Consider the following 24,056-nt stretch of genomic DNA (forward strand, 5'->3'; position numbering starts at 1 on the left):
CCCTCTTGTTTGGAGAACTCTTTAAACTCTTTAATGTTTCACTCTGGGAGGATTTCCCCAGATTCGTTTGTATAAAATTTTGGGTTTTTTGGGAAAAAAAAAAAGAAGAAGACATCTTTATTTGATAATATTTAATAATTGAAAATACTATAATTATAAAAGAAGATTTTGAAAATGACTCATCAGTATGTCTTGTTAAACTGTCATTGGTGTATGTATGAACTAAATGCATCTCTTTATTTAAAAAATAATGATAATGAAGAATATTATGATTAAATACAAAATCGAGTAGATTAAAATAATCGTAATTGGATATTTAGATATTTTTTCTGCTAGCTGTCTTTCAGAAAAAACTGGTGATTTATCATTATCAAAAGTTGGTCAAGATCAGTAACTCTTGGCTTTATATCATTTGCGTAAATAAACATTAATAAATTAATACAAATATAAAAAAAAGTGCATAAAATATGAGAAAACCAAGTCAAATGCTAATGCATTTTGGGCATACACCATTGGACAAGAGATGGGAATCAATAAATTAAGATTTTGTTATTGCTTTTAAAGCACAGATCTGCTATTTTGTTGAGTTCAAGTTTTCATAGACTTCTCACCAAATTTCATATTATTATTATTATTATTTTTTTTTTTTTACTAAACTAAGCTGATGGTTTTAAAAAAGCATAAACTCGTCAGTTGTATCGTGAGTAATCAGTTTTACCATGATTCGAGTTTTTTGTTTTTTTACCAAAAAAAAGGAAAAAGAGTTTTTTTTTTTTTTGGAACCGTAACGTATATATTGTATTAATTGAAAAATATAGAAACATTACATAATTCTCCATGCTTTCTCACAAACAAACTTGTGGAGAAATCCAGATTCTCTATTTTTACGCCTCACGTTAAGAGTTGGCTTTTATCGGAAAGCTGATTTCTGATTTTTCTTATCAGAAAGTAGTGATGGTTTTCCTTCCTAATATATACGATAGAGAGAGTAAAAATCACCTTTTTCTATATACCTTCATCTTTTTATCACATAATACGGGTGAGACTCACATGGGAGTTACTAGAATCTCTTTATCTTTATTCAGAGGTGGACCCCATTTTAATAAGATGATAGATGTTGCTTCTATACTTTCTTCACATCACCTCAGTAATTAGATGAACTCTTAAGGGCTTCTTCAACGTTACCCAATTAGATGTGATGCTGCACTCATAAAGGAAATTAGAGTGGCTCAACCTAGTGTTGGGCGGGAAATCGCCTCCAACGCTCAGGTTAATCTAGGCTCAACAGTAGAAGGATCTGAGAGGATTCTCAAAGCATGGAGAATGATAGTGAGCCAAATCTCATAAATTGTTAGTGCTACGAATGAGGTTTATATAGTAGTTACCTTGAGACGGCCTCTCCATTGATTTCGCCCACTAATTGAAGAGTGGGATAGTTGCCTTAGGAGGCACATTCCATTCCTTAGTAGGACTTTAATGGAGCCATTACTCTGAAAGTCACTCCCCCATGTTTTGTTGTGGGGATATTGGGTAGTTACTTCTATAACTGATCCTTTTGACTTAGTCTTTCTTCAAAGAACTCTTCGAACATGATGATTGGCGTACTCACACTATCCAAATGTATCCCGAGTCCCAAGGAATCGTCCAGAAGAGAGGTTCTCCAACTTCTCGAGGAAATGTTTACTGGGTTTTTCTATTGAGAGGTTCTCCAACTTATCGAGGGGATGTCTATACTCTATACGTCCTGAGAGAGTTGCTGGTGATTCTCCCCGAAGAAGCTCTCGGGTTTTCTACCCTCCACTACAATAAAAAAACATCAAGAGAACACATTATTCTCGCTCGATGATAGAATGATACAAATGTGAGAAAACTACATGCCTCTCTTGACTCAGTGAAGTGCTCATTATAAGTACAAATTTGGAATGAGTGAGGAGTGAAGAGAGGCAAGTCAAATTTGTCCCAGATGCATTCATGCCAATAGTGTAAACCGCGTAATGTATCTGCGCAAATGGTGCTGTACAGTGTGTGAAGAGTCCACAAAGAGCATGTGAAAATGGTTTGTCTACTCAAATATTCCATTTCTTTTTGCAATTGCAAATTTGCAATCCACATTATTTTATTACTCAGAATAAGCATTCTCTGAGAATTTTTCAATTTCAAATTCAATTCCTTCTTTACTTTATACAGAAACAATGATCTGGCATTGGTGTTTGAATGTTTGATTCGGTTCTGATTAGGGTTTGGGAATTGAAATTGATCCACCCAATACCTATTTCGTTTCTTACGAAAAGGTACAAGCTCATCCCTTTTAAAAGGCCTTATTCATCCTTTTACAGTTAAAATTTCCCCCGTAGATCCAGTTGTTTTTGCGTCCCTATCACACTACTCACCACCACCACCACCGCCATTGATCTCTCAGTTTCCCACTTCTTCACATGTTCTACTCTTTCTCGAACAAACTCAATTGCAACCTTTAAAAAAGTTCTCATCTGTGATTGATCTGGGAAAACGAAGACCTAGTTTTCAGTGTTCTTGGGCGATGGCAGCGATGGCGACAATGCTGAGGATCTGCTTGTCTCTTTTGGCGTTGCAGTTGTTTTTCTTTGCAGATCTACATTTCACCGTGGCTGCATCCGAGATCTCACCGACTCCATCTCCTGAGAGCGGAATTGGATCTCCATCTCCCTCAATTTCGTTACCTCCTTCTCCGGCTCCGGCGCTGGCGCCGTCTTCTGAATTTAACTCTCCTCCCGCACCTTCTCCAGATCTAACCCCTACATCGTCTCCTGCACCTACACCTGAATCACCTTCGCCTACTCCATCACCTTCCGATGCCAAGCGACATTTCTCACGATGCCAAAGCCGAGGATTCGACGGCAGAGCCTTCTTCCGGCGGCGGACTGAAAGGTGGGCAGAAGGCAGGGGTCGTCATCGGTGTTATCTTCTCCGCTTGCATCGTCGGAGTGGGGGGTGTCATTTACAAGAAACGTCAAGAAAACATCCGAAGATCACAATACGGTTACGCTGTTAGAAGAGATCTTCTGTGAAAGAAAGAGCATATTATATATATAGATATATTTCCTCATCATCTCATTAAGTAGAGTTTCATATTCATGAAAATTCTTTCTTTTTCGCCTTCCTTTATTCTAATTTTCTGTAATGGTCTTGAGATTGGATAATACTCATGATTCCTTATATTCATTCTTTCAGATTCATGAAGAAAATTTACAGAGATTTATATTGAGTATTTGATAATATTAATGTAATTCTGTAGTTCCTTGCGGACTTTGCTTTTTTGGGTTTCAATTATGTTCTATACAATCAGCATTGTTCCCTTGCCATGCTCTGTTTTTGCTGGGCTTCTGTAATTTTAGAGAATCTGATAGGAGATTTGGTAGATGTGGTTTTGGAAGGAAATGGTAATTTTTCTTTTGCAGGATATGACAGCTTCACATGGGTTGGCTATGGCATCTTTTGTTTTCTTCTATCCTCATTTCAGACCCCTCTGCATCTGGATTTGTTTTTTGATTTCTTGGCTTTTCTGGAAATTGGAATCATCTGGATTAGAATTGGAATTTACAGATGAAGGAATTGGAAAGGTTTTAGTCTCTCCATTTTAGTGTCTCGGTCTATCTTTTGATTTTTTTTCTCTAGATGCTTCATGGCTGCCTGTCAGTAGGTACTCTGTCTCCCATCTGGGTCCTTCATTTTCAGTGGAGTTGACTTGAATTCTTGGAAGCAACACAAGAATGGTGGAAGGGAGAGAAAGCTGGGGAGAGAGAGAGAGAGAGAGAGGAAATTGCGTAATTGCGGTTACTTTTGCAGTTACTTTTGCTGTTACTTTTGCATGTTACTTGCTGCTTGAAACTCTATCAAATTAAACGTTGACTCCCCAATTGTTTATCTTCGGTTGTTAAGAAAATGGAAGGCCGGCTTCTAATGCGGCCTGATTTCAGGTTTTCAACTTTTCAAGTAAAGTTTGAGGCATGGTTTTATTTTACTGTTTCGTTTCCGGAATGCCCATTAAACAGATTGGTTAAAACAGTATTTTCATTTTTTGGGTAAAAAAATGAAACATAAAACTCTGAGTTGAATTGGAGTATTTGGTAGTTTTTGTTTACTGTCAGATGAGTACCCATATGTCACCCTAGAGCTGTTCAAGTGATTGAAACCAACATCTATTAGTGAGGAGGTCGTGGGTTTGACTCTCACTGAGGTATGTTAATATCTCCATTCCCATCAAGCCCCTTTGGACAAAAAAAAGATGAGTACCCCCATACTATATAGTATATATATCCCCGAATTTTGGCCGGTTCAACTTTTAATCGTTGAATTGATTGATATATTGTCAAAATTTTAGATTTTTTGCGATATTTTGGCGATTTTTTTCAAAATTTCTGGAGTCTTTGTTTACTGCCATATGAGTATCGTTAGTATAACATATCGCCGAATTTTCACCGGATTGACAGTAACCGAATTTTTTTTAGCTTGCAATATTTTGGTTATTTCTCTAAGGATTCTATAGCGGAATCTTCAAGGTCAATTGTCAATCTTACCAATTCTATCCTAATGATTCAAAACTCAAAATGCAATGTGCTAAATGTGGTTAGGAAGATATTTTGCAGTAAAATCTTCAAGATCAATGAACAATCTTATTAATTATATTCCAGTGATTTAAGTCTCAAAAAACAATTAGAGAAGAGTATACATACTAAAGAAATTTATGGAAACAATTTAAATTATGAAGGGATTCTATAATGGAATCTTCAAGGTAAATGGGTAATCTTTCCAATTATATCCAAATGATTAAGATAATATATTAAATTCAGCAAACTAAAAGAATTTATAGAAAATAATTTAAATTTTATCAAATATTGGCATAAGATTGGGCAAAAAATTACCTAAAATACCCTCCAAAATGGGGGTTCAAAATCTGGTCATGTTTCACCGGTTCGTAAAGGGCGAACCAGCGAAATTCACCAAAATTTCGCACATTGTGAGTATCTCAGTATCACTTATGTGACTTTCGGATTGTAACATATAATTTCTTAAGATCCAATGATTTTGATCACTAGTTCAAAAAAAAAACACTGTTGGTCTTGAATATGTCATGTCTCATGATCTGAAAATGATATAAGAAATACCTAAAATTCAGAATTTTGGCATCATGGATGATTATATATGCTCAATTTTTCTCTTATGGTAAAATTATTGATCAGTATATTAAGTGTGAAGGAAACAAAAAGGAATCTGGTGTCAGCCAATAAAATGAAATTAAAGATGTATTTTGACAACCTATTAAGATACTTATGAACCAATATTTCATTAGATAACAGGAAATCACTTGAGCTAATTCCAAAACCTTTCCAAGCATATTTGATGCATGGGCTGCTCACGATTATAACACTTTCTCTTGTTTTTTTTTTTGGTAGAAAAGGATCCATATATTAACGCGTGACCCACGCAAGGCATCCAAATTACAAAGATCAAGAAACCCAAGATCTAATATAGGCCAAAGAGTCTGGCACGCTACCGACACAGCCTTACCAGTTAGGAAGTCTTCTACAACATTACACTCCCTTTTAATATGAAAAAAAGAAATATTTGGAAGCCTAGAGGAAAGATTCACCACATCCCAGACTAAATTTTGAATGTCCACTGGAATTTATGACCAAGATGGAATCAATCCTCTTGATCACAAATTCGATCGCCTCCGCCGAATCTGATTCCACCACCATAACTCTTGTGGGCGCGTTTTGGAGAGGGTATTTTTTATTCTCTTCAGCGCTCTTGGCTGGGAATTCTTTATCAATTTTTTTTTTGGATAACAAATAGATCATTGATTTTCCTTCAGATCAATCATATCCAAAGGTTCAGATTAAATTAAAATAAAAAAATTTATATCTTTTAAATATTACCTCAATTTTTGGATATGATTAACGAACATGTGTTTATAGAGAATACAAAATGAAGGTAAATGAGCTAAATCTCTTAAATCCACCCATTCTTAGATCTAGGCATATGCACAACTTTTACCGAATCAAACAGAATAAATAGTTTCAAAATAGATTCAAATACGTTAAATGCTATCAACAGCTGCTTCACAGTTTTTTACTCCTAGCATAGTCGCAATTTGTAAGATATCTCTTGATTGTTTCCGGTTCATTTTGGGCTGCAAATGTTGCCCACCCATGTTTAGCTTTTGCTGTCAAGAATTTCCCATCATTCATCCATATAATTCCCGCTCAGCCTCCTTTGTAAGATTTTTCGTCCCAAGATCCATCCACAATATTTTCAAAAGCATTCCTTGAGCTTTGACTCGTATTTGTAGGGGTGTCAACGGTGCGATTTAGGGCGGTTTCGATTTGAAAAACACCTAGCCCAAACACAGCTCATTAACAAAATAACGGTTTCGGACCGGTTTCGGTTTGATGCGGTTTAGGTTCGGGCTAACTAACAGTTTGGGCTAACGGTTTAGATTTGGTTTGACTAATGATTTATGGTGTATAAGAAAAAGAACAAGAAGAAATAATTGAGCATCCTACAATAAAAGAAAAAATTATAAGTAAAGCAAAGATGTTATTGGTCAATTTTCATTATAAAAAAACTCACCCATTCTATAGAAATCCAGAACCTAGATATTAAGTAGTAAAATGACTATTTGATATTTGAATTCATGCTTAATTTTTTTAATTGTCTATACCAACTACCTAATGGTAATATAACGATTCAGATACTATTTAATGTAAATTTACAAAACGGGTTATAACGGGTTGCAGTTTGGATTCGGGTTGGTGCGGGCTCCACAACCCTCAGCCCAATTACGGCCTGTTCTGGCCGGTTCGGTCTATAACGGGCCGGTGTGGTTCGGTTTTAACGGTTAGAGCTATAAATTGACACCCCTACGTATTTGTTTCTTATTGATTAGTATTTTGTTAGCAAACCATGTAGTTGATTTGATCCCTCCCCCTCTGCTTTATTCGTAGACTTTCTTGGTTTTACTCCAAATCCATTTGTCCCCTTCATTTTGGTGGGATAATTGATAATTTTTGTATTGCTATAATTTTCATACCTCTAAAGAGATTTCTCATTTTACCCCCCAAAAAAACAGGAAAGGTGGTGGTTGAACGGCTGTGTAAATTGCTTGGCTGAATGGTTCTTGAAATCCTACCATTAAATTTGGTGGGATTAAATCTGAATTGTCCATCATAAACGGTTCAAATTTAATTCAATACATTTAATGGTAGTCTTCTTCTTCTTTCTTTTTCTTTTCTTTTCTTTTTCTTTTCTTTTTTTTTTTTTTTTTTTTTTTTTTGGTATGAAGCTGAAAACTCGAAAGGAAATGCAGATACACATCAAAGAAAAAAATAAATATAAAAGATAAATGCATGAAAACACAAGATTCGGTGAATTAAGGAATGGAAATTGATCAAATATCGTACATGCAATAGACAAGGTCATCCTGGCTAAGGAATGGGTCGAGCCCAATAAGCCCTTAGAATAAGGGTTGTAATAATAACAGCAATAATTAAGCACAAGGATACGACATATGTATCATCCATCTCAAACACCCAAAGAGGCAACACGCCACAAGGGCGGAGACAAACACGCCACAAGGGCAAAGATACACACCACAAGGGCGGAAACAATAGCCATAACGGCGAAGAAACATCGACGGCGACCAGCAACAGGAGACTCTCGCAGCAATAAAGCTTCCAGATCCACGAGAGGCATTTCTAGCTCCAACGTAAAACCTTCAGATCTGCAGAATGCATGACTGGATCTCACATCTAACTAATTTTTTTCTTCTTTTGACAACCAAAAACTTCCACCGGTTAGGGAAAAAGAGAAAACACGAAGGGGAAATAAGGGAGAGAGAGGCAGTGAGACAAACGTTGAACAGAGGCAAATAAATAAATAAACAAGAGAAAGCAAGAAGAGAAGGCAGAGAGAGGGAGAAAGGAGGCGAGGAAGAAGAAGCAGGGGTGGAGGTGGAGAGACAAAGCTCTGTCTCAAAGCACAGCGACGGTCAGTTTCCTCAAAGCGGCGCTTTCACTAGGAGATTTCATGTTATGAGACTGATTTCAACTCTAGACTGATCACATCTTTTACCTCTTTGCTCTCTAATTGCGACGTATTAGTTAATGAGATAGGTAGATCTAGATAGTTTTTACATAATTGTATTTTTAAGGGTAATTTTCATTTAATTGGTCCAAGTCATTTTTAGTCAAAAATAAATAAATGATACTTTGCATATAGTTTTCTTGTGGTATTTAAAAAAATAATATTATATTATATTATTATTTTTATGATCAGAATACCCTAATAATCTTTTGATTTTCTTTCTTTTACTACTATTTTTCTTCAACTACTATCGTTAGATATTTGTCATATATTAATAAGTGGATCCAACGGGTCTAAGACTTTTAGTTTTTGAATTTTTAATTTCAACTCCCGGGCACGATTCCCCTTCTCATTCGGATGGAATCCTAGGGTGAAACTCTTTACCTGCAATCAATTTCATTTTCATGTTAAAGTAATCAAAAAGTTAGAAATCTCTGGAAGGAAACCCAACACCTTAAAGCAAAATCTCGTTAAAATTAAATTTCTTGTCACAACCCAAAACAATACGATACATACCAAGGAGAGGGAGAGGAAGAGGTAGAGAAATTGGTTTGGTGATTTTATGGTTTCTGAAAAATCATAAATTATAAATGACTCACAACTTCAAGTGGGCTTAAAGCCCAGTTAGACACTTAGACCTAGTTTTATAATATACATTAAATGAAAAAACCTATTCTAATTTACTTTTAGAAGGAAGGTGCCAACGCCTTCACTGCCCTAATTCTATAATATACACCTCACTGACTTCCACTTTCACAAACTCATTCATAAGGAAACAAGAAACTATACTTCCTCTATTTTATTCAGGGTAATAGACCAGTTGTTCCTCCAAATCTGACTGAAGGCCAACTGATTTGTTACAAGACTATACCTGAATTCTGAGAAATAAAGAAAGTGAGGGTGGGTTTAGGGATGGGAAGCCACCTCCAATGATTAAGTCAAACTCTAATGAACACAAATCCTCGTAGGGAGGAATAAATGCTCCCAGAAGACTAAGAGAGAATGTCTTCTTGGATAGTTGCAAGAAAGTAATAACCAGAGTTAATGTTCTTGGACTTATCCTAATTCATATAGAGTATTTGTATATATATCACGTTCATACCTCTGAGGTGGTGAAGATGCATCGTAGCCCTTGGATCTCTTGATCCCAAAAGGAGGGTGGCAATGGCATTAGATGCGCAGCTTGATTGCAAGCTAAGTTCCCAAACTTCCCAAAGAAGCCTCAAGACAGCTGTACATAATCCCACCAAATAAGGCGATCAGATTCACGCTGACATAGATGTGACAGCAAATCCAATCTTTGGCAGACAAGACGGTATGGTGCAATACTTGAGGAAGCTTTAGGCGAATGAGAAACTTCATGACTGATATTGAGCATTTAATGAATCTCAGTGCATTCATTAATGCTGAAATTAATGTGTTGATTGACGTCTGGAGAGAGATGTGCAGAATCCTCTGGCAACACTACTTTATCCGAGATGTAGCTTGTCAAGTGTTTATTGAAAGGTCACCCGAGAAGTCTCTCATGACAGCTGGCCATCACTATGAGGCACTCTTCTCGATAACCATTCTGCTAAGAGTGTCTTGCCGAGAAGTGCCTTATGAACTCCATGAACCAGGAATGAACTAGAGGTATTGGTTCGTTTGATTTACTTGGGTTCAAGGGTTCAACCCAAATGTTTATAACATTAGCCCTAGTCTTCGTAGCAAACCTTGGTATGAAGATTCTTTAGTAGGGACAAGTTGAAGAAGAGCAAAAACTCATCGAGAAGAGGAGTGTTGATAAACATGCGTCCAAAGCATTTGTTGCCCTGATAGTTGCGTTAGTTAATTGCGTACTCCATAATGATGGGCACGTCGCTCAAGGCGCTCTACACGTTGCCACGTTCCTTGATCAATGAACCGTCGTAGAAATGGAAATGTTATTCATTGATGGCCATGGATTCTAAGGGATATGAACCGTTGATTTCACACTCGCAATGCGTATAAATTGAGCAATTTTATCTTTTCTTTATTTTCTTTGTATATTTTTACTGCGAACTTTGCAAATACCTTCATTCGAACCAAGTGTCCTGCAAAGCTTTCTACTACCTCCAAACTTGTAAGTCCCTTTCCATAACTAACAGTATGGGTAGGAAACCGGTGAAAAAGTACAATTTTTATGGAAACCCAAACCCTAAGGCCCTTCCAGAACCCTGGAAAGATGTAGGAATTTGTGGTGACCTCTTCAAAGGTAGGTTCCGTTCCTCTTCTCCTTCTCTTGACTCGGCCTTTGGTTCAACTAGTGAATAGTGGGCTCCTTTGCGTGAAGACGTAGCCCCAGGAATTATTACTGAAGGAGAGTTATCTTTGGACGCAAGTTTTGAAATCCCCTTAGACAGCAGGCATTCCTCTTTTTCTTCTAAGCCTGGCCCTTTGTTTTTCCTAGTCTATTTCATACCCAACACCTCCAACTAATAAAGACAACTTTTCGTATTCCAGCTTACTTCAATCTTAGGCTCCCAAGACCTTGTGAGAGAGCTTGTATGTTGAGAGAGGGGGAACTCCCCCTATACTTCGACTCCATGCTAGGAGGGATGAAGTTACCCTTCCATCCTTTTGTAATGCAGGTCTTGTACCACTACAACCTTAACCCTGGGATATTGGCTCCAAATGGGTGGAGATCTCTAGTAGGGTTCATAGGATATTGTCATAGTATGGATGTTAACTGCAACCTAAATGTCTTTAGGTGCATTTTTGCACTAAGAACCATTGAGAGAGAGGGGTGGTTTAGCTTCAGTAGGCGAGGAACCTCTAGTACTAAGTTCCACATTATAGAAGACGACACCATACCCACCAGCAAAATGGGGGTGGAGAGATTGGTACATTGCTTATTTCCCACTTTAAGAGCGTGCCATTGTAGAGTGGCCAAACATTACCAGGAGCACCCTCAAAAGAATGAACATCAAGCCAGCCTTAGACTTGAGAGACAACTCTCTTTATGAAATGTTTGTTCAAGGATGGGGGGGTTCTAGTCCATGGCAGGGAGATGGACTTCAATGCTCCACTCTTCCTTTGGAAAATCATAGATGGTGAGCCCTTTGCTCCTTTCTTTAGTTCTTTCTTTATCACCTTTTCATGCGTAGTGACTAGTGTGTTCTTGTTGTTTGCAGATCTAAAAATGGCCCTCAACCGTGAAGTTCTCCTCCAACGATACAGAGAGGCTGATGCTGCAGCAAAGAATAAATCAGAGAAAACCAGAGGAACTAGATCTCAGCCAACCCTCCCAACCTCTGGACTGCCTAGCCTTGTTGCCAGGGTTCTGCCGGAGTCTAAGATGAAGACTTTGGCAGAGATCGCTAAAGAGGCGAAGGAAGAGATGGTCAAATCTGCAACGAAGGCCTTTGCTGGAGGAGGAAAGACAGCAACTCCAACTTCGCGAGAAGGCGGTTCTCGGGGATTTGTTCAAACAGAGGCCCAAACTGGTGACATAGTGATGAGGGAGAGCCGTAAGCGTCCTCAATCACCATCAGCCAGCAAGGGCAAGGAAAAGGTGACTAGTGGGCTCACACCACCACCAGCTGCGTCTCAAAAGGGGCCTGGAAGTCTTCCTCTGGTGGGCCCAAACCTCCGAAATGATTAACTAGTGCATTTTTTTATTGTTCAAGATCAAAATCAGGCCAACCCGCAGTAACACAATTTTCAAATATAACGGAATTCCAATTAAATTGAAATAAATTTCAGAATCAAATAAAAAATGAATTTAAGAACAATACTATAATCATATTATTTTTTACATAAAGAATCTTTTACATGTATTCCTTGACCTTGCATGGAAACTAGTGAAGGCCCCTAGCTTTAAAAGAGCTGAAACCTGTTCGGATAAAAATCGTTAAGGTATAGAATTTGCTTGGAGTCTTCCTCGTCAATGAAAAAAAGAATGAAGAAAATCGTATATAACTACATTCCATGAAAAACCCATTCTAATTTCATTCCAGAATGAAGGTGCCAACCTGACTCCAAAGCCTAAATTCTATAATATACACCTCACTGACTTACCAGGCAGAGTAGTCTGTTACACAAATATTCCACAAGTCACACTCAAAGCTATATATATATATATATAACTAATGAAATCTACAAGGTAGATAGAAGTGAATGTCATGCAAAGGTACAGCTGCAGCTGTAATGACCCCCAAAAGAACTTTCTTGATCATCAGGATAGTCACAATATTAACACAAACTCAATTTAAAAGGAAAAAAAGAAACTATACTTCCTGTTTTTTATTAATGGGAGCTTGCAATTTAAACATGTAGCTCCCACAGAAAAATCTTCTATTTGGTACTCCCCTGCAGATTAACTATGGTATATCAGGCTAGCCAGTATACTTTGTTACAAGAAGAGGAAGCTTCCTCAAAACTCCTTCAACCCATCAACTGCCTACTCTTCTGTTGGTGGGTCCACCCAACGGCCATGATCTTTTATCAGCTGGATCAAGGCATCTGTTGCACGGTCCATATCGATTGCTCGCTGCACCACCGTCTGAAACACAAGACAAGCAACCTCTTCCGGTCGGTAAACCATTATATAGCATGGATAGGGCCTAGGGGTTAACAAGTTTACCAACATGGGCATTACTTTCATGTCACTGAATCTTGAATGAATAAAATGCCTCATGGAGGGACTCCACAGATGCAAGTGTTGAGTCAAACTAATCCTAATCAAGAACTCATCAAGAACAATACTTCAAACATTTACAACCTTAAACTCGGACAAAATGAGTCCTCGTATTGAGGGACACACTCCAGACCAAAACGGATAGATTATAAAACCCAAATGCTGCATAGCTGCTGATGGTTCCAAGATTACAAAACTTGTAGAACACTAGAACCAACGACCAGAAATTTGGTGGATTTGCATTCTCACAAAATTCCAAGTGTTGAGATTTTAAATATGACATTCAAGAACAAGGTTTGATGGAACAATGAGAATTCAAAATCTCAAGTATGTTAAGTGTCAAGTGAATATGACTCTAACAGCAAGGGGAACGGAAATACCAAATATTTGGCCGAGAGGATCCTAAATGGTATTGGGCCCCTGCACCAGGATGGGGCCATTGCAGCATGTGTGCAAGCATCACGGGGGAGAGATTTCTGTCCTTTCATGGGGGTAAAGTGCGCCTACCTATGTCCATGTGCAGGGACCACACAACCAGGTACTGTTCTTTCCCATTTAGTTTTCGTAGGAGCTAAAAGCTTTCCAATATGGAAAGACCTTAGGTTCAGCAGTTGTGATATCACCTTGCTAAAGCAAGAAATAGGAGACACTTGTGTTGACTAAGCAGTCAGAGCACAGAAGTCAGCAACATCAGGAAGTCATACCAACAATTATGTCAAAGCTAAAAAATGAATTTACCTTTCCAACGTAAAGGTCGATCTTTCCAGGAGCACCACCTACATACCCAAAATCTGCATCAGCCATTTCACCGGGCCCATTTACAATGCATCCCATGATTGCAATCTGCCATGTAAAGGGAAAGAATGTAAAACAGTGAAAAGCATGATTCTTAAATTTGTTAGTTTGCCGTTATCCAAGGATTACCGAAACACCAGGCAAGTGTGATGTCTTTTCTCTTATTTCAGCACTTATCTCTTGAAGGTCAAACAACGTCCTTCCACAGGATGGGCATGAAACATACTCCTGTGAGAATTTATGCACCACCAGAGTAACATGTAAGTTAAAGCAATAACCCTCCGTCAAAGTTCACCTCAATCATCTCTAATGCCCTACCTAAATTACTTACCGTCTTTGTATTCCTCATTCTACAACCTTGCAATAAATTGAAGGATGTATTCCTGAGAAAATCCACATCCTGGTCTCGGGCTTCTAATAAAAGTCCATCCCCAAGTCCATCAACTAGAAGAGCTCCTGCAGCACTGCCAGCACCAATGACTAGGTCGTCCCTGTAAATTTCAGAATCCATGGTAAGTCCTAGTCCAGGAGATTCGTCTCATTACTTGAATTCAGTCATAGAATAGGAACATGAAATTACCTATGAATTCCTTGGGGAAATTCCATGTGATGAATTACCGGGAAGTTCAGAGCATTGCCCTCTAAATACTCAAATAACCTACAAAAATATTGCATTACTTTAAGCACCAGAGAAGAATAGACAGTAAAGAAACCTATGATAAGAGCCCCAAGGACATTGAATTAACTCAAGGAAGGCGATGGAGAGACATGGCACTTATGTAATCATTACCTCCTAGCAGCATGTACCCTGCTGAGTTTATCATCCTCATATGGTATGTTATGTAGGACCATTGTAGCATCAATGTCTTTTAGGATATCCAAATCACCATAGGGCTCATCCCCACGAACAGATACAGCTAAGCGTGTACCTGAGTGATAAGAGATAAACAGGAATGAAGAACTAAAGTTTAAAAAAAAAAGACCTGCTAAGCATAGTTTACTGCCTTATGTCTGGAGAATCTATCAGGGAATGGGGGTACCTTCCGGCAAAAGCTTGTGAGCACCGGTCGCCAGTTCCTTGAGATTAACAACGACCACAGCATTTGGCAATGGTTTTGTTAGCTGCTCTGAAAGAGGCGTCAAAACCCCCATACTTATATCGATCAGCCTTTTGAGAGCTAGGCGCTGGTCATTTGAAAAAAAAATAACATTTAAATCATCCCAAATTTTCATAAATTTCCCACACATTATTGCACGTTAACAATATGCTATAAACAATAAACAAGTTAGAAGTAGAACAGAGACAAAAAATAGAAAAAATTCTAAGAAATACTAGGAGGCAAAAAAAAAAATTAAAAATCACTTTTGAACATAAAACAGAAGTAGAAAATAGTAACGTCCTTACAGCTTTGCTGTCTTCCACTGGAGGAAGCTCTCTCAAAAGAATTGAGTCCACTGTTGCTAGATCCTGCCATACATATTAGAGATTGTTGATAACACATAAATAAAATATCTAATTTCTTAACTTAACTAAAAAATGAGTAGGTTAATACCTTGAATGGCATGCCAACTACAAGCTTTGCTGCAAGTGATTTGTATAACATTTCCGGTGACTGATAATAGAACCATGTTAGACAAGGATTACAATAAAGAAAGGGGGAGGGGTAGAGAAATAGTCACCAACTCTGAGATCTGAGGTGAAAAAATAAACTTTGGTCCTTGATATCAATATAGGGAACCGGCAGGCAGAGTTATAAAATTTGGAATAACCTTAACTGCTTTGCCTTGTGAAATAACAGTTTATCTTTTAGTAAATCAAAGAAAGCCCTGTGCAATTGAGCTAGTGGTCAAACGCAAAATGTTGCATAACATACTCATGATTTCATCTGCCATGATCATGCTTCTGCGTCATTAATGGCAGACAATTTGCTAACATTTCAAGCCGAGCTTCAGGTTAAACCTGGGTTTGAAATGAATTTAACCATTGCTTGAAAAACAGAGGCGGGTACAGATTGTTGCATGAGCAAGAAGAACAGTGAAGGAGAAGAAAATAGTTTGAGAAAATAGAGAAAAAATCACCTTCAACTGATCCAGGGATACAGACATGAGAACAGATCCATCACGATGAAGCACTCCTCTGTAATCCACTTCTTCACCCTGTATTCAAAAAAGTATTATTTTTGGGTTCCAAAAGTATAATGGACAAAGGTTAATTGTACTTGACATGTAAAAGGATCTGACCTCCTTCTGAATGGGTAATTGACCAGTTCGACGCTGGAAATCAAAATAGTGTCTATGGTTCTCTTCGAAGGTTTCCTGAAAAGAATAAATTAGACAGCTAATGAAGTTGAATAAAAGCAGGAATCTTAAGCATAAGATAATTTCCAAGACATAATCAACAGAAATTGTGATCCATTTCTTTCTGGCAAAAAAGGAATAGAACCTTACCACGCCTAGCTGAAGAGCTGATGCTTTCATACCAAGGTTTGCCAATCTTCTGCAAGGATCTATCTCTTCCTCTGGTGGTTCTGTGAGAGAAACCCTGATCGTATCACCCAAACCATCCTATACAACAAAAAGGATTTCTCAGCCTACTGGCATTTAGTGAAAAAATCTTAGTTTATTCAGTATATCAATTATGAAACAGGGACTTCGAGAACAAATACATGAACATGTATAGATATATGCAACATTTTATCCCTTCAAAATGACATAAATAGTATAACAGTCTATGCCTAACCTTCAAAGTCAGTCAAATTTTTTAGTTAAACAAAGTCAGTCAATTTTTATGAATAGAAGAATTGCAAACCAATAACACCACAACATTATCTTTGATGACAATCAGAAGCATTCCTACTTACCACAATAACTCCAGAAAGTTAATTTTGTCATTGTCTAAAGTAAGAAAATAAAGTAGTTTTTTATTTTTTATTTTCATTTTTTGGGTGCTGGGGGGGGGGGGGGGGGGTTAAGGGGGAGGAAAGAAGCACAAGAAGAAACAACAAAATAGGTACCTGAAGAAGTGTCCCAATTCCAATTGCAGATTTCATTCTTCCATCTTCACCTTCACCAGCTTCTGTAACTCCCAAGTGAAGAGGATAGTCCCACCCTTGGATATACATTTCTGCTACAAGTAGGCGGTATGCTTGGACCATGATGACTGGGTTACTGGCTTTCATAGAGAATACAAAATTATGATAGTCCAACTTCCGGCAAATCCTTGCAAACTCAAATGCTGATTCAACCTGTTTCAAGTCATGGTCAGTGATCAGAGCCAAATCTGAAACAATTACCAATGAAAAAGCAAAAGTCTTAAAAAAGTGATAGAACATAGTGGTTTACCATCCCCCTGGGAGAATCACCATAGTAGCTCATGATACGGTCAGAAAGGCTTCCATGATTTGTTCCAATCCGCATTGCTCTGCCGTATTTCTTACACTTCTCAACCAACGGAGTGAAGACCTGCCATAGTACCATAGAAACAGATCCAACCATGCGGCCTTAAGATACTTACATGCAACTTGGAGTAAAAATATAACTGTCTACGTCCATCCCTATGTTCTCTATGTTTGAGTCATCTCATGTTATGATTTGAGAAGTACTGCCAGGACATCAAAGAATATTTAAGACCAGAGTGGCAAAAACAACAGCAGTGCTAGTGAAAAAGAAATTCAGGCTTCTCCAAGAAATCAATCGGAAGTAGATTTTACAAGCTTCCAACAAGAAACCGTCAAAATTATAAAGTTCCCATTCATATCCTGGCTTAAAAGAAAATCTGCATGCTATCCTTGGCTTAAAAGTTCCCATTCACTCCAAAAGGGCATCATTATAATGTCTAAAAGAAAAAGATAATTGGGAGTTGGGGTATCTATCCTTTGATTAACAATATGGATTATCACCACTACATATGAATGACACCTGGGGCCAGTTTCATGGAAGATATCACAACATCTTTCATAGCATATTCAACTGTTTAGGCATCAAAACTTATTTAATGAATTTACAACTGCAGTAAAGTAACCTTCTCAATATGCTCAAGCTCCTTTTGGTAGTCATCGTCTGTGTACTCTAGCTGCTCAAACTGGGCTCGCCTATCAGCTGCAAGTAATCGTCTCATCATTTAGAGAAAACCAGCCAATTTCATAAAAAAAAAATAACATTCAGAAATATAAATATGATGTCAGGAATATGAACTAGTTACCAAAATTCCCTGGGTTGACACGGATCTTGTCAAAACACTCAGCAACTCTCAACGCAACAGCAGGTGCAAAATGAATATCTGCTACTAAAGGAATATTGTAGCTGGATATACAAGTATTTTAGTGCTGTAATCATACAAAATATGGATTCTAAACCCATAGAAGTGCAAAATTACAATTACAAGATACGTCACTCACTTCTTTTGAACAAGAGTATTCTTTATTTCAAAACAAGCATCTGCTTCTTTCCTCCCTTGAACTGTTATCCGAACAATATCTGCTCCCTTGTCAGCTATTCTCATCACCTACCAATTTAACTTTTCACACATCAGTTTTATGAAAAAAGAATGAAAACTAAGATTAAAATGCTTTTACAGTATAGAGGACATGAAAGTCATCCAACAACAACCAAAAAAGAAAAAAGAAAAAAAAAACCACCAAACGAGTTGTGGGAAGCTTTCCGCATTTCTGCTTCTCAGATTCTGACATTCTGCTCTAGAAAACAGGTGCAGTAAAACGTCACACATGAAACCTCTAGAACCAGGAAGCCAGAACCCCCATCTGGTGTTCAGTGATGTATGAAGAACAGAAAAAGATTGTAACATCAGAGAAGGACAAGCGAGTGAATTAACCTGTTCAACTGTTCCAGCAACATCCTTTGTATCAGTTGTTGTCATTGTCTGAATCCTTATAGGGTGTTCACTACCAAGAGGAACATTTCCAACCATAACTGTGCGAGTTTTCCTCCTTACAGTTTTGTGGATGGATTCACAATACTTTTGCCTGGGAACTACATTCAGCCAAACAATGAGTCAGATAAAATACTATATGGGCCAGGAGGCAGATAGTCTTCCCTGCCTACAATGTTTTCACCTGAAAGAACTAACAATCATTCCCTAGATGGTATTTTCAAAAGAGGAAGGGGCTTTTCCTTTTTTTTCTTTTTCTCTTCCTTTTTTGTGGTTGGGGTTGGGGTTTCTTCTTCTTACTCTTCTTTGGGTTTCTTCTTCTTACTCTTCTTTTTTTTTTTTGGTGGGAGCGGGGTGAGGAGAAGGAGAGATTAAAACTAGCCTATGGTCACCATTATACACTTTAAAGACAAAGCAAAAAACTGCTTCTTGATATCTTAAAAATGCATATCCAGATGATCATTCACAGACAGAACCAAATATATGTATAGAGAACAAATATAGAAGAAATGTATCGAAAAGATCATGCAACTAAGTAAATAACATATTTTTAAGTTAATGAGATGGAGAACAGTCATCAAAATCCTACACTTAAAACTCAGACATTTGGCCAAGCTGACTCCACACCCAGTGATTCTGATAACTCCTTAAGACTTAACTGAATAAACCCACTGTACTGTTTATTCCAGCTACTCCTTCAATTCATAGATTATTTGATGACAACATTTCTCCCCCCCCCCCCCCCCCCCCCCCCAAAAAAAAAAAAGTATTCACCAACCATTCTTAAGATTCATGATACAGGGAAAGAAAAGAATACAGTGTCCTCAAACACCCAGATCAATAACCAATAGGGTATCTAATCATGGACCTCTCTCTTTTTGTTGTCCATCATATTGATATTAATTACTTTTTATTTCCATACTCTCTTCAGATTAGGGGAAAAAAATTTTGAACAAGTTTTTAATTCTGTCCATCTTAAATAAATTTTGGAAGAAATTTTTACACAATTTCCAAGTAAAGTTCATTCTTGGAGTCAACTCCAATTCTAACCAGTCTCCAAGTTTTCGGCCCCAAATCTGCAAGCTATGACCAAAATAATTTCAAGAAATCCCTAATATCTTCATGTAACTTACGCTGAAAGTGGAACCTACTCATAACACCTTTTTCCTTTTCTTTTCTTTTTTTTTTTTTTTTTTTTTTTCGGGGGCGGGGAACTCATATTGTGATTAATACTCAGTTAAAAGTCAGAAATGATACCTAAGAGTGGGCTTCCTTCTGAAGCAGGTTGCATTTCAGCAATTTCCGGGCCAGTGTTTGAATTTCTGATGACCAACACCTTCGTCTTCAGAGATTTGACTCTCTTGACGTCAGAAACCTTCACGAAGTTCACACTTTTTGTAAAGCTCAAACCATGATCCATGGTTTTGACTCCAGAGAAAGAAGCAGGGACTGTTGCGGTTGCCATCTTCTTGAAGCTCAATCCTCACCTTCAAAATTTTCAGGTTCAGAAATCGAATAAGAAATTGCATATAAAATCTTCGCCATCCATTTAAATTAAACAGAAAAAGAAGTTCTACATCCATCGAATTTGAGAAATCATAGTGAGAAAACGAGAGGATTCAATTCTTTTGGACCAGATAAATCTTCCAAAAAAGATAAGAACAATAAAATTAACGCTTCAAAAATCTTCCAAGAGAATACGATCGAGTACAGAAATTCGACCCAGCCAACGCCCTCAAACACCAAAATCTCCCTCAGAAAACATTCAAAAAGACTTCAGCCACGAATAAATCGGAACACCTGAAGTGCCATCTTTCAAAAGCTTCAATGATTGAGAGAACACCACCACTCTAACTGAACAAGAAACCAGTTACAGAGAAAAAAGAAATACCACTTAAAGAAACAAAAATGAAGCTCAAATGATACACATGCCCTGTAAAATAACTAAAAATCCACTCTTTTTCTCTTCAGTTACCTCAGTCGATGAAACCTTGAAGCTTTAAGAACTAAGTAAGAGACTAATAATACTTTGTCAGGAAGAATTCTTCAGAGAAACAACTGGTGGAGATGGAGTTCCAGAACTCAGCTACCTCAATAAAACTAAAATTGAGGGCTTTTCACCAGAAATTTGGGTGGAATTTTTCTGGCTTTTATTATTGAAGAAGATGACCCAAGGAAGGCCAAAACTTAACTGGAAGGACGAGTCAGATTTAGAAGAAGACAAACCAATACAAGAAAGAACAGGACAAATTCACAAGGGTCCATTTTGTTTAAATCTTTTATTTAAATACCATATCAGTTTTCACTTTTCAGGTGGGAAAAGACTAATTAGGCATTTTAGGAATGATAATAGGGTATTACCGTCAATTAGATGATAGATCTCTATTTTGTGAAAAACGTTTCAGAAAAGAAAATAAATATGTGTATATGTGAAAAACGTGTCCATAGGACCGTGACAGCATGGCTTGGCTCCATTCTAAGTACTAGGTAGGGGTAGTTTTGGCAAATAACACGTTTATGGTAATTTGAATATTTGACGTTACCTTGTAATGACCGTTTCTCTTTATAATTGACCGACGAAGGAAAAATATTATATTTGGTAGCTGTCAGATTAATTGAGCTCAAGGGGTTATGATGTAAATAACAAATTTAAAACCCACCGGGGTGGTAGTCTAGTGGTCTTAAGCTCCCTCCCAAGTGGTTTGGTAGATCTTATATCCTAAGTTCTGTGGATTATACTAGACATCTGGTGGGGCTCAGCTGACGGGGCCAGTGCTTGCGCTGATAGTGCACAGGGTTAATGTTTGCATATGTCACACTCGATAAAAAGTATTAAAAAAAAAGACAAATTTAATGGACATTCATATCGGTACAAATTTAACTTATATAATTTTACTGTGACCCTCCTTCCAAAGATATCAAAAAAAAAAAAAAATTCAAATTTAAACATGCACAATAATTGTGGATTCAGGGCAGATGTCCTTCTAGCCCAATCGTTATAATTGGTTTGATGACAACTCAAAAAAATAATGAATTAAGTCATCGATTTCATATTGGCGGATGTATGTCGGTTTTCTCGATATCTAATATCGGCTATGATTCCCTGTCCTTATGACTGGATTGATAATAACCATAAAATAAAAAAAGAGTCAAGTGTATGACTAATTTTTCTATTTACTTAATCTAGACCATATGACTATATAACTTTCTGATTGAATCATATCAACTTGCATTGGTTTGCAATTTATTTCTTCAATAAGATGTTAATATGGATGATTGACTCATTCCATAGCATAAATAATTGCCTTATGTAATGGAGTACTATTAAAAGAAAAAAATTGTAAAATCTGATCCATTTTATTGTAGCTAACCATTTCAATGAGAATGAATACTACAATTTGCATTTCTTTTTCATCCATTGACAATTTTTGCTCTAGATTAAGTGGAGTGTGAATAACTATATTCTTGGTCAAGGCTTTGTGATAATATTTTCTAAGGATCAAAGATTGGTATGTTAAAGCGGTTAAAGATCCAACTTCCCTAGGGGAGGTCTTGGGTTCACACCCACTCGACGGCATTAATATATAAAAGCTTCCTTGAAGATATAAATCGTGGTGCGTGCAAGCTGGCCCGGATGAACCACATATCCAAAAAAAGAAGAAGAAACGAAGATTGGTATGTGTATAAAATTGTGCCTAAACATAGGATGATGAGATGACAACAATACCCATACGAGACAGCCTTATTGATATGTTCATGTTCCAATTGGACCCACCATCTAAATAATAGAAAGATGGGACCCGTACCATCTAAATGAATCCTAAAGATGGGTCACTGTTCCGTTAATTGAATCCTAGAAATCTGGGATTCCTGAATGGTTATATGAATCCAAAGATTTGGACAAATCTCTGGATTCATGAAATCTAGAGATTCCTCTTTTTACACTAAAAATGTGAATCTGTAGATTTATGGGTATGGGGTGAAATCCAGAGATTTCGTTCCTATTATAAAAACACTAAACATTTGCACATTCACAAAAATCATAGATGAATCCACAAATTTCATTCCACATATTCGATTAACCAAATAGTTAATTTTATAAATTATGACTCCATAAATTTGAAATCTCTAAATATTTGAAATCTTCATACTCATGTAACCAAACAGGCAAAACAATTTTCAAAACAATCTAACGTTTACCAAACCTTTCCTCTGACAATAATTCCATGATTTTTTTTTCTTGGGGGTAAGAATTCAATGGATATTGAAGTACCAAAACTTCCAACTTGTTTTTTTTTTATGATAAAGCGAAATTGGATATAAATTATAAGTGGTAACTACATAGTCTCAACCAAAATGAGACTATAAGTGGACCTTATATGTCCAGCTGTCAAACTAAGTAACTAGTATTTAGTTGTATCATGTTTTAGATTACAAACTTCTAGCTTGGATGTGATTCATATCATTATCGCCGTAATAGGAAAAAGGACAAGAGAGAGTTGGTTTATCTCTTTGCCTATGGTTAGGTAAGTTTCTAGTGTTTGATTACACCAAATGTACTATAGATGTACATCATTTTTTTGGGCACTTTGTCTTACTTCCCAAGTGGTTTCTAATAAGATGCTTCAAAAGTTGTCCTACTAGGGTCTTTCCTTGTTGTAATTCCATGATGATTCCATTTTGAAATAGCCCTACGCTCCACCTGTCTCCAGTTGGTTTAGCGGATACACCTGCACACATGAGCGTTAGCAAGTTTCCAAAATTGTTTTCTAAATGCAAGCATTTGATGCAAAGGATGTTATTCTATTATTTGTCATTTCAGTGTTTTTTGTGAAGATTTTTAAGTCCCTAATCCATTTATTTACATTATTTAGCAATTGAGATGGATTAGGGTCTTTATGATTATATAATTTTGCATTTCTTTCTAACTAGATGAAATAACATGTAATTATAAAATTTGAAAAAAACCAAATTTTAGTATGTTTATCTAGGTGATGCTCATTTTAGAAAAGAAATGCACAAGTTAAGAAAGGAGTTGTTGCTAATGAATTCCATTCTCACAAAGTTCATGTTGCCCATATTCTTTTTATCCAATCACATAAGATGAAGATATGCTAAGTCGATTCTTCTGTGTTGTTGCATAAAACACACATATGATTTGTTTCCGTCCATTTGGAGAGGATCATCTTTGTTGGTAATCCTACATTTAATAGACACTAAAAAAATATTTTAAAACTTTGGATGTATTGGCAACTTTCAAAAGAATTTCTACCATTGGCGGACGTTGGCAGTGGATCATGGCTATTCATTTTTGACAATGCAATTCCTGTTAGTTTTCCAAAAAAATCGTCTGTTCTCGATAAAAAGGGATAGCCATGAGTCTTGTGTTGGGGATGGGTTAATTAAAAGAATTGACTGTGATAGAAAAGAGGGTAGTTGGTTTGTGTGGTTCTAATTGTTTAGATCCCTGCTTCTTTGTTGGTAATTCTAATAGACTTCTTGTACGGTAGCTTCCCGTTGCCCTAAGAGGGAATTGTATTCACCTACCATGTGATCTGTTGTTGTTCCTACCCACAAGTCAAACGAAAAGTA

At 37.1% G+C, this 24,056-nt stretch overlaps 2 protein-coding genes across 3 annotated transcripts; one reads left to right on the forward strand and one right to left on the reverse strand.

Annotated features, from left to right (window-relative positions):
* Window positions 1-1,961: 1,961 nt before the first annotated feature.
* LOC149023537 (uncharacterized) lies at window positions 1,962-4,013 on the forward strand. The gene is made up of 2 exons (XM_089142812.1): window positions 1,962-2,804; window positions 2,836-4,013. The coding sequence occupies exons 1-2, from the start codon at window positions 2,540-2,542 to the stop codon at window positions 3,045-3,047; spliced, it is 477 nt and encodes a 158-aa protein (XP_088998938.1). The 5' UTR covers window positions 1,962-2,539; the 3' UTR covers window positions 3,048-4,013.
* Window positions 4,014-12,262: 8,249 nt separating this feature from the next.
* Window positions 12,263-20,656, reverse strand: HDS (4-hydroxy-3-methylbut-2-enyl diphosphate synthase). Of its 2 annotated transcripts, none has more exons than XM_089144078.1 (20): window positions 20,440-20,656; window positions 19,722-19,951; window positions 18,408-18,565; window positions 17,974-18,080; window positions 17,778-17,878; window positions 17,598-17,674; window positions 16,919-17,038; window positions 16,591-16,821; window positions 16,025-16,141; window positions 15,818-15,892; window positions 15,656-15,733; window positions 15,130-15,189; window positions 14,982-15,044; window positions 14,617-14,761; window positions 14,367-14,505; window positions 14,157-14,234; window positions 13,908-14,067; window positions 13,706-13,804; window positions 13,520-13,624; window positions 12,263-12,646 (listed from the first exon to the last, which is right to left on the reverse strand). In XM_089144078.1, exons 2-20 carry the CDS (start codon window positions 19,927-19,929, stop codon window positions 12,545-12,547), a joined length of 2,223 nt encoding a protein of 740 aa, XP_089000204.1. In that variant the 5' UTR covers window positions 19,930-19,951; window positions 20,440-20,656; the 3' UTR covers window positions 12,263-12,544. The 2 variants fall into 2 exon arrangements, with proteins under 2 accessions (XP_089000204.1, XP_089000205.1); XM_089144079.1 differs by lacking the exon at window positions 20,440-20,656 and adding an exon at window positions 20,356-20,410.
* Window positions 20,657-24,056: the final 3,400 nt, after the last annotated feature.

The sequence above is a fragment of the Hakea prostrata genome, chromosome 2 (genome assembly GCF_041222555.1).
Source record: "Hakea prostrata isolate BN-2017 chromosome 2, UWA_Hpros_2, whole genome shotgun sequence".
In the NCBI taxonomy this organism is placed as follows: domain Eukaryota; kingdom Viridiplantae; phylum Streptophyta; class Magnoliopsida; order Proteales; family Proteaceae; genus Hakea; species Hakea prostrata.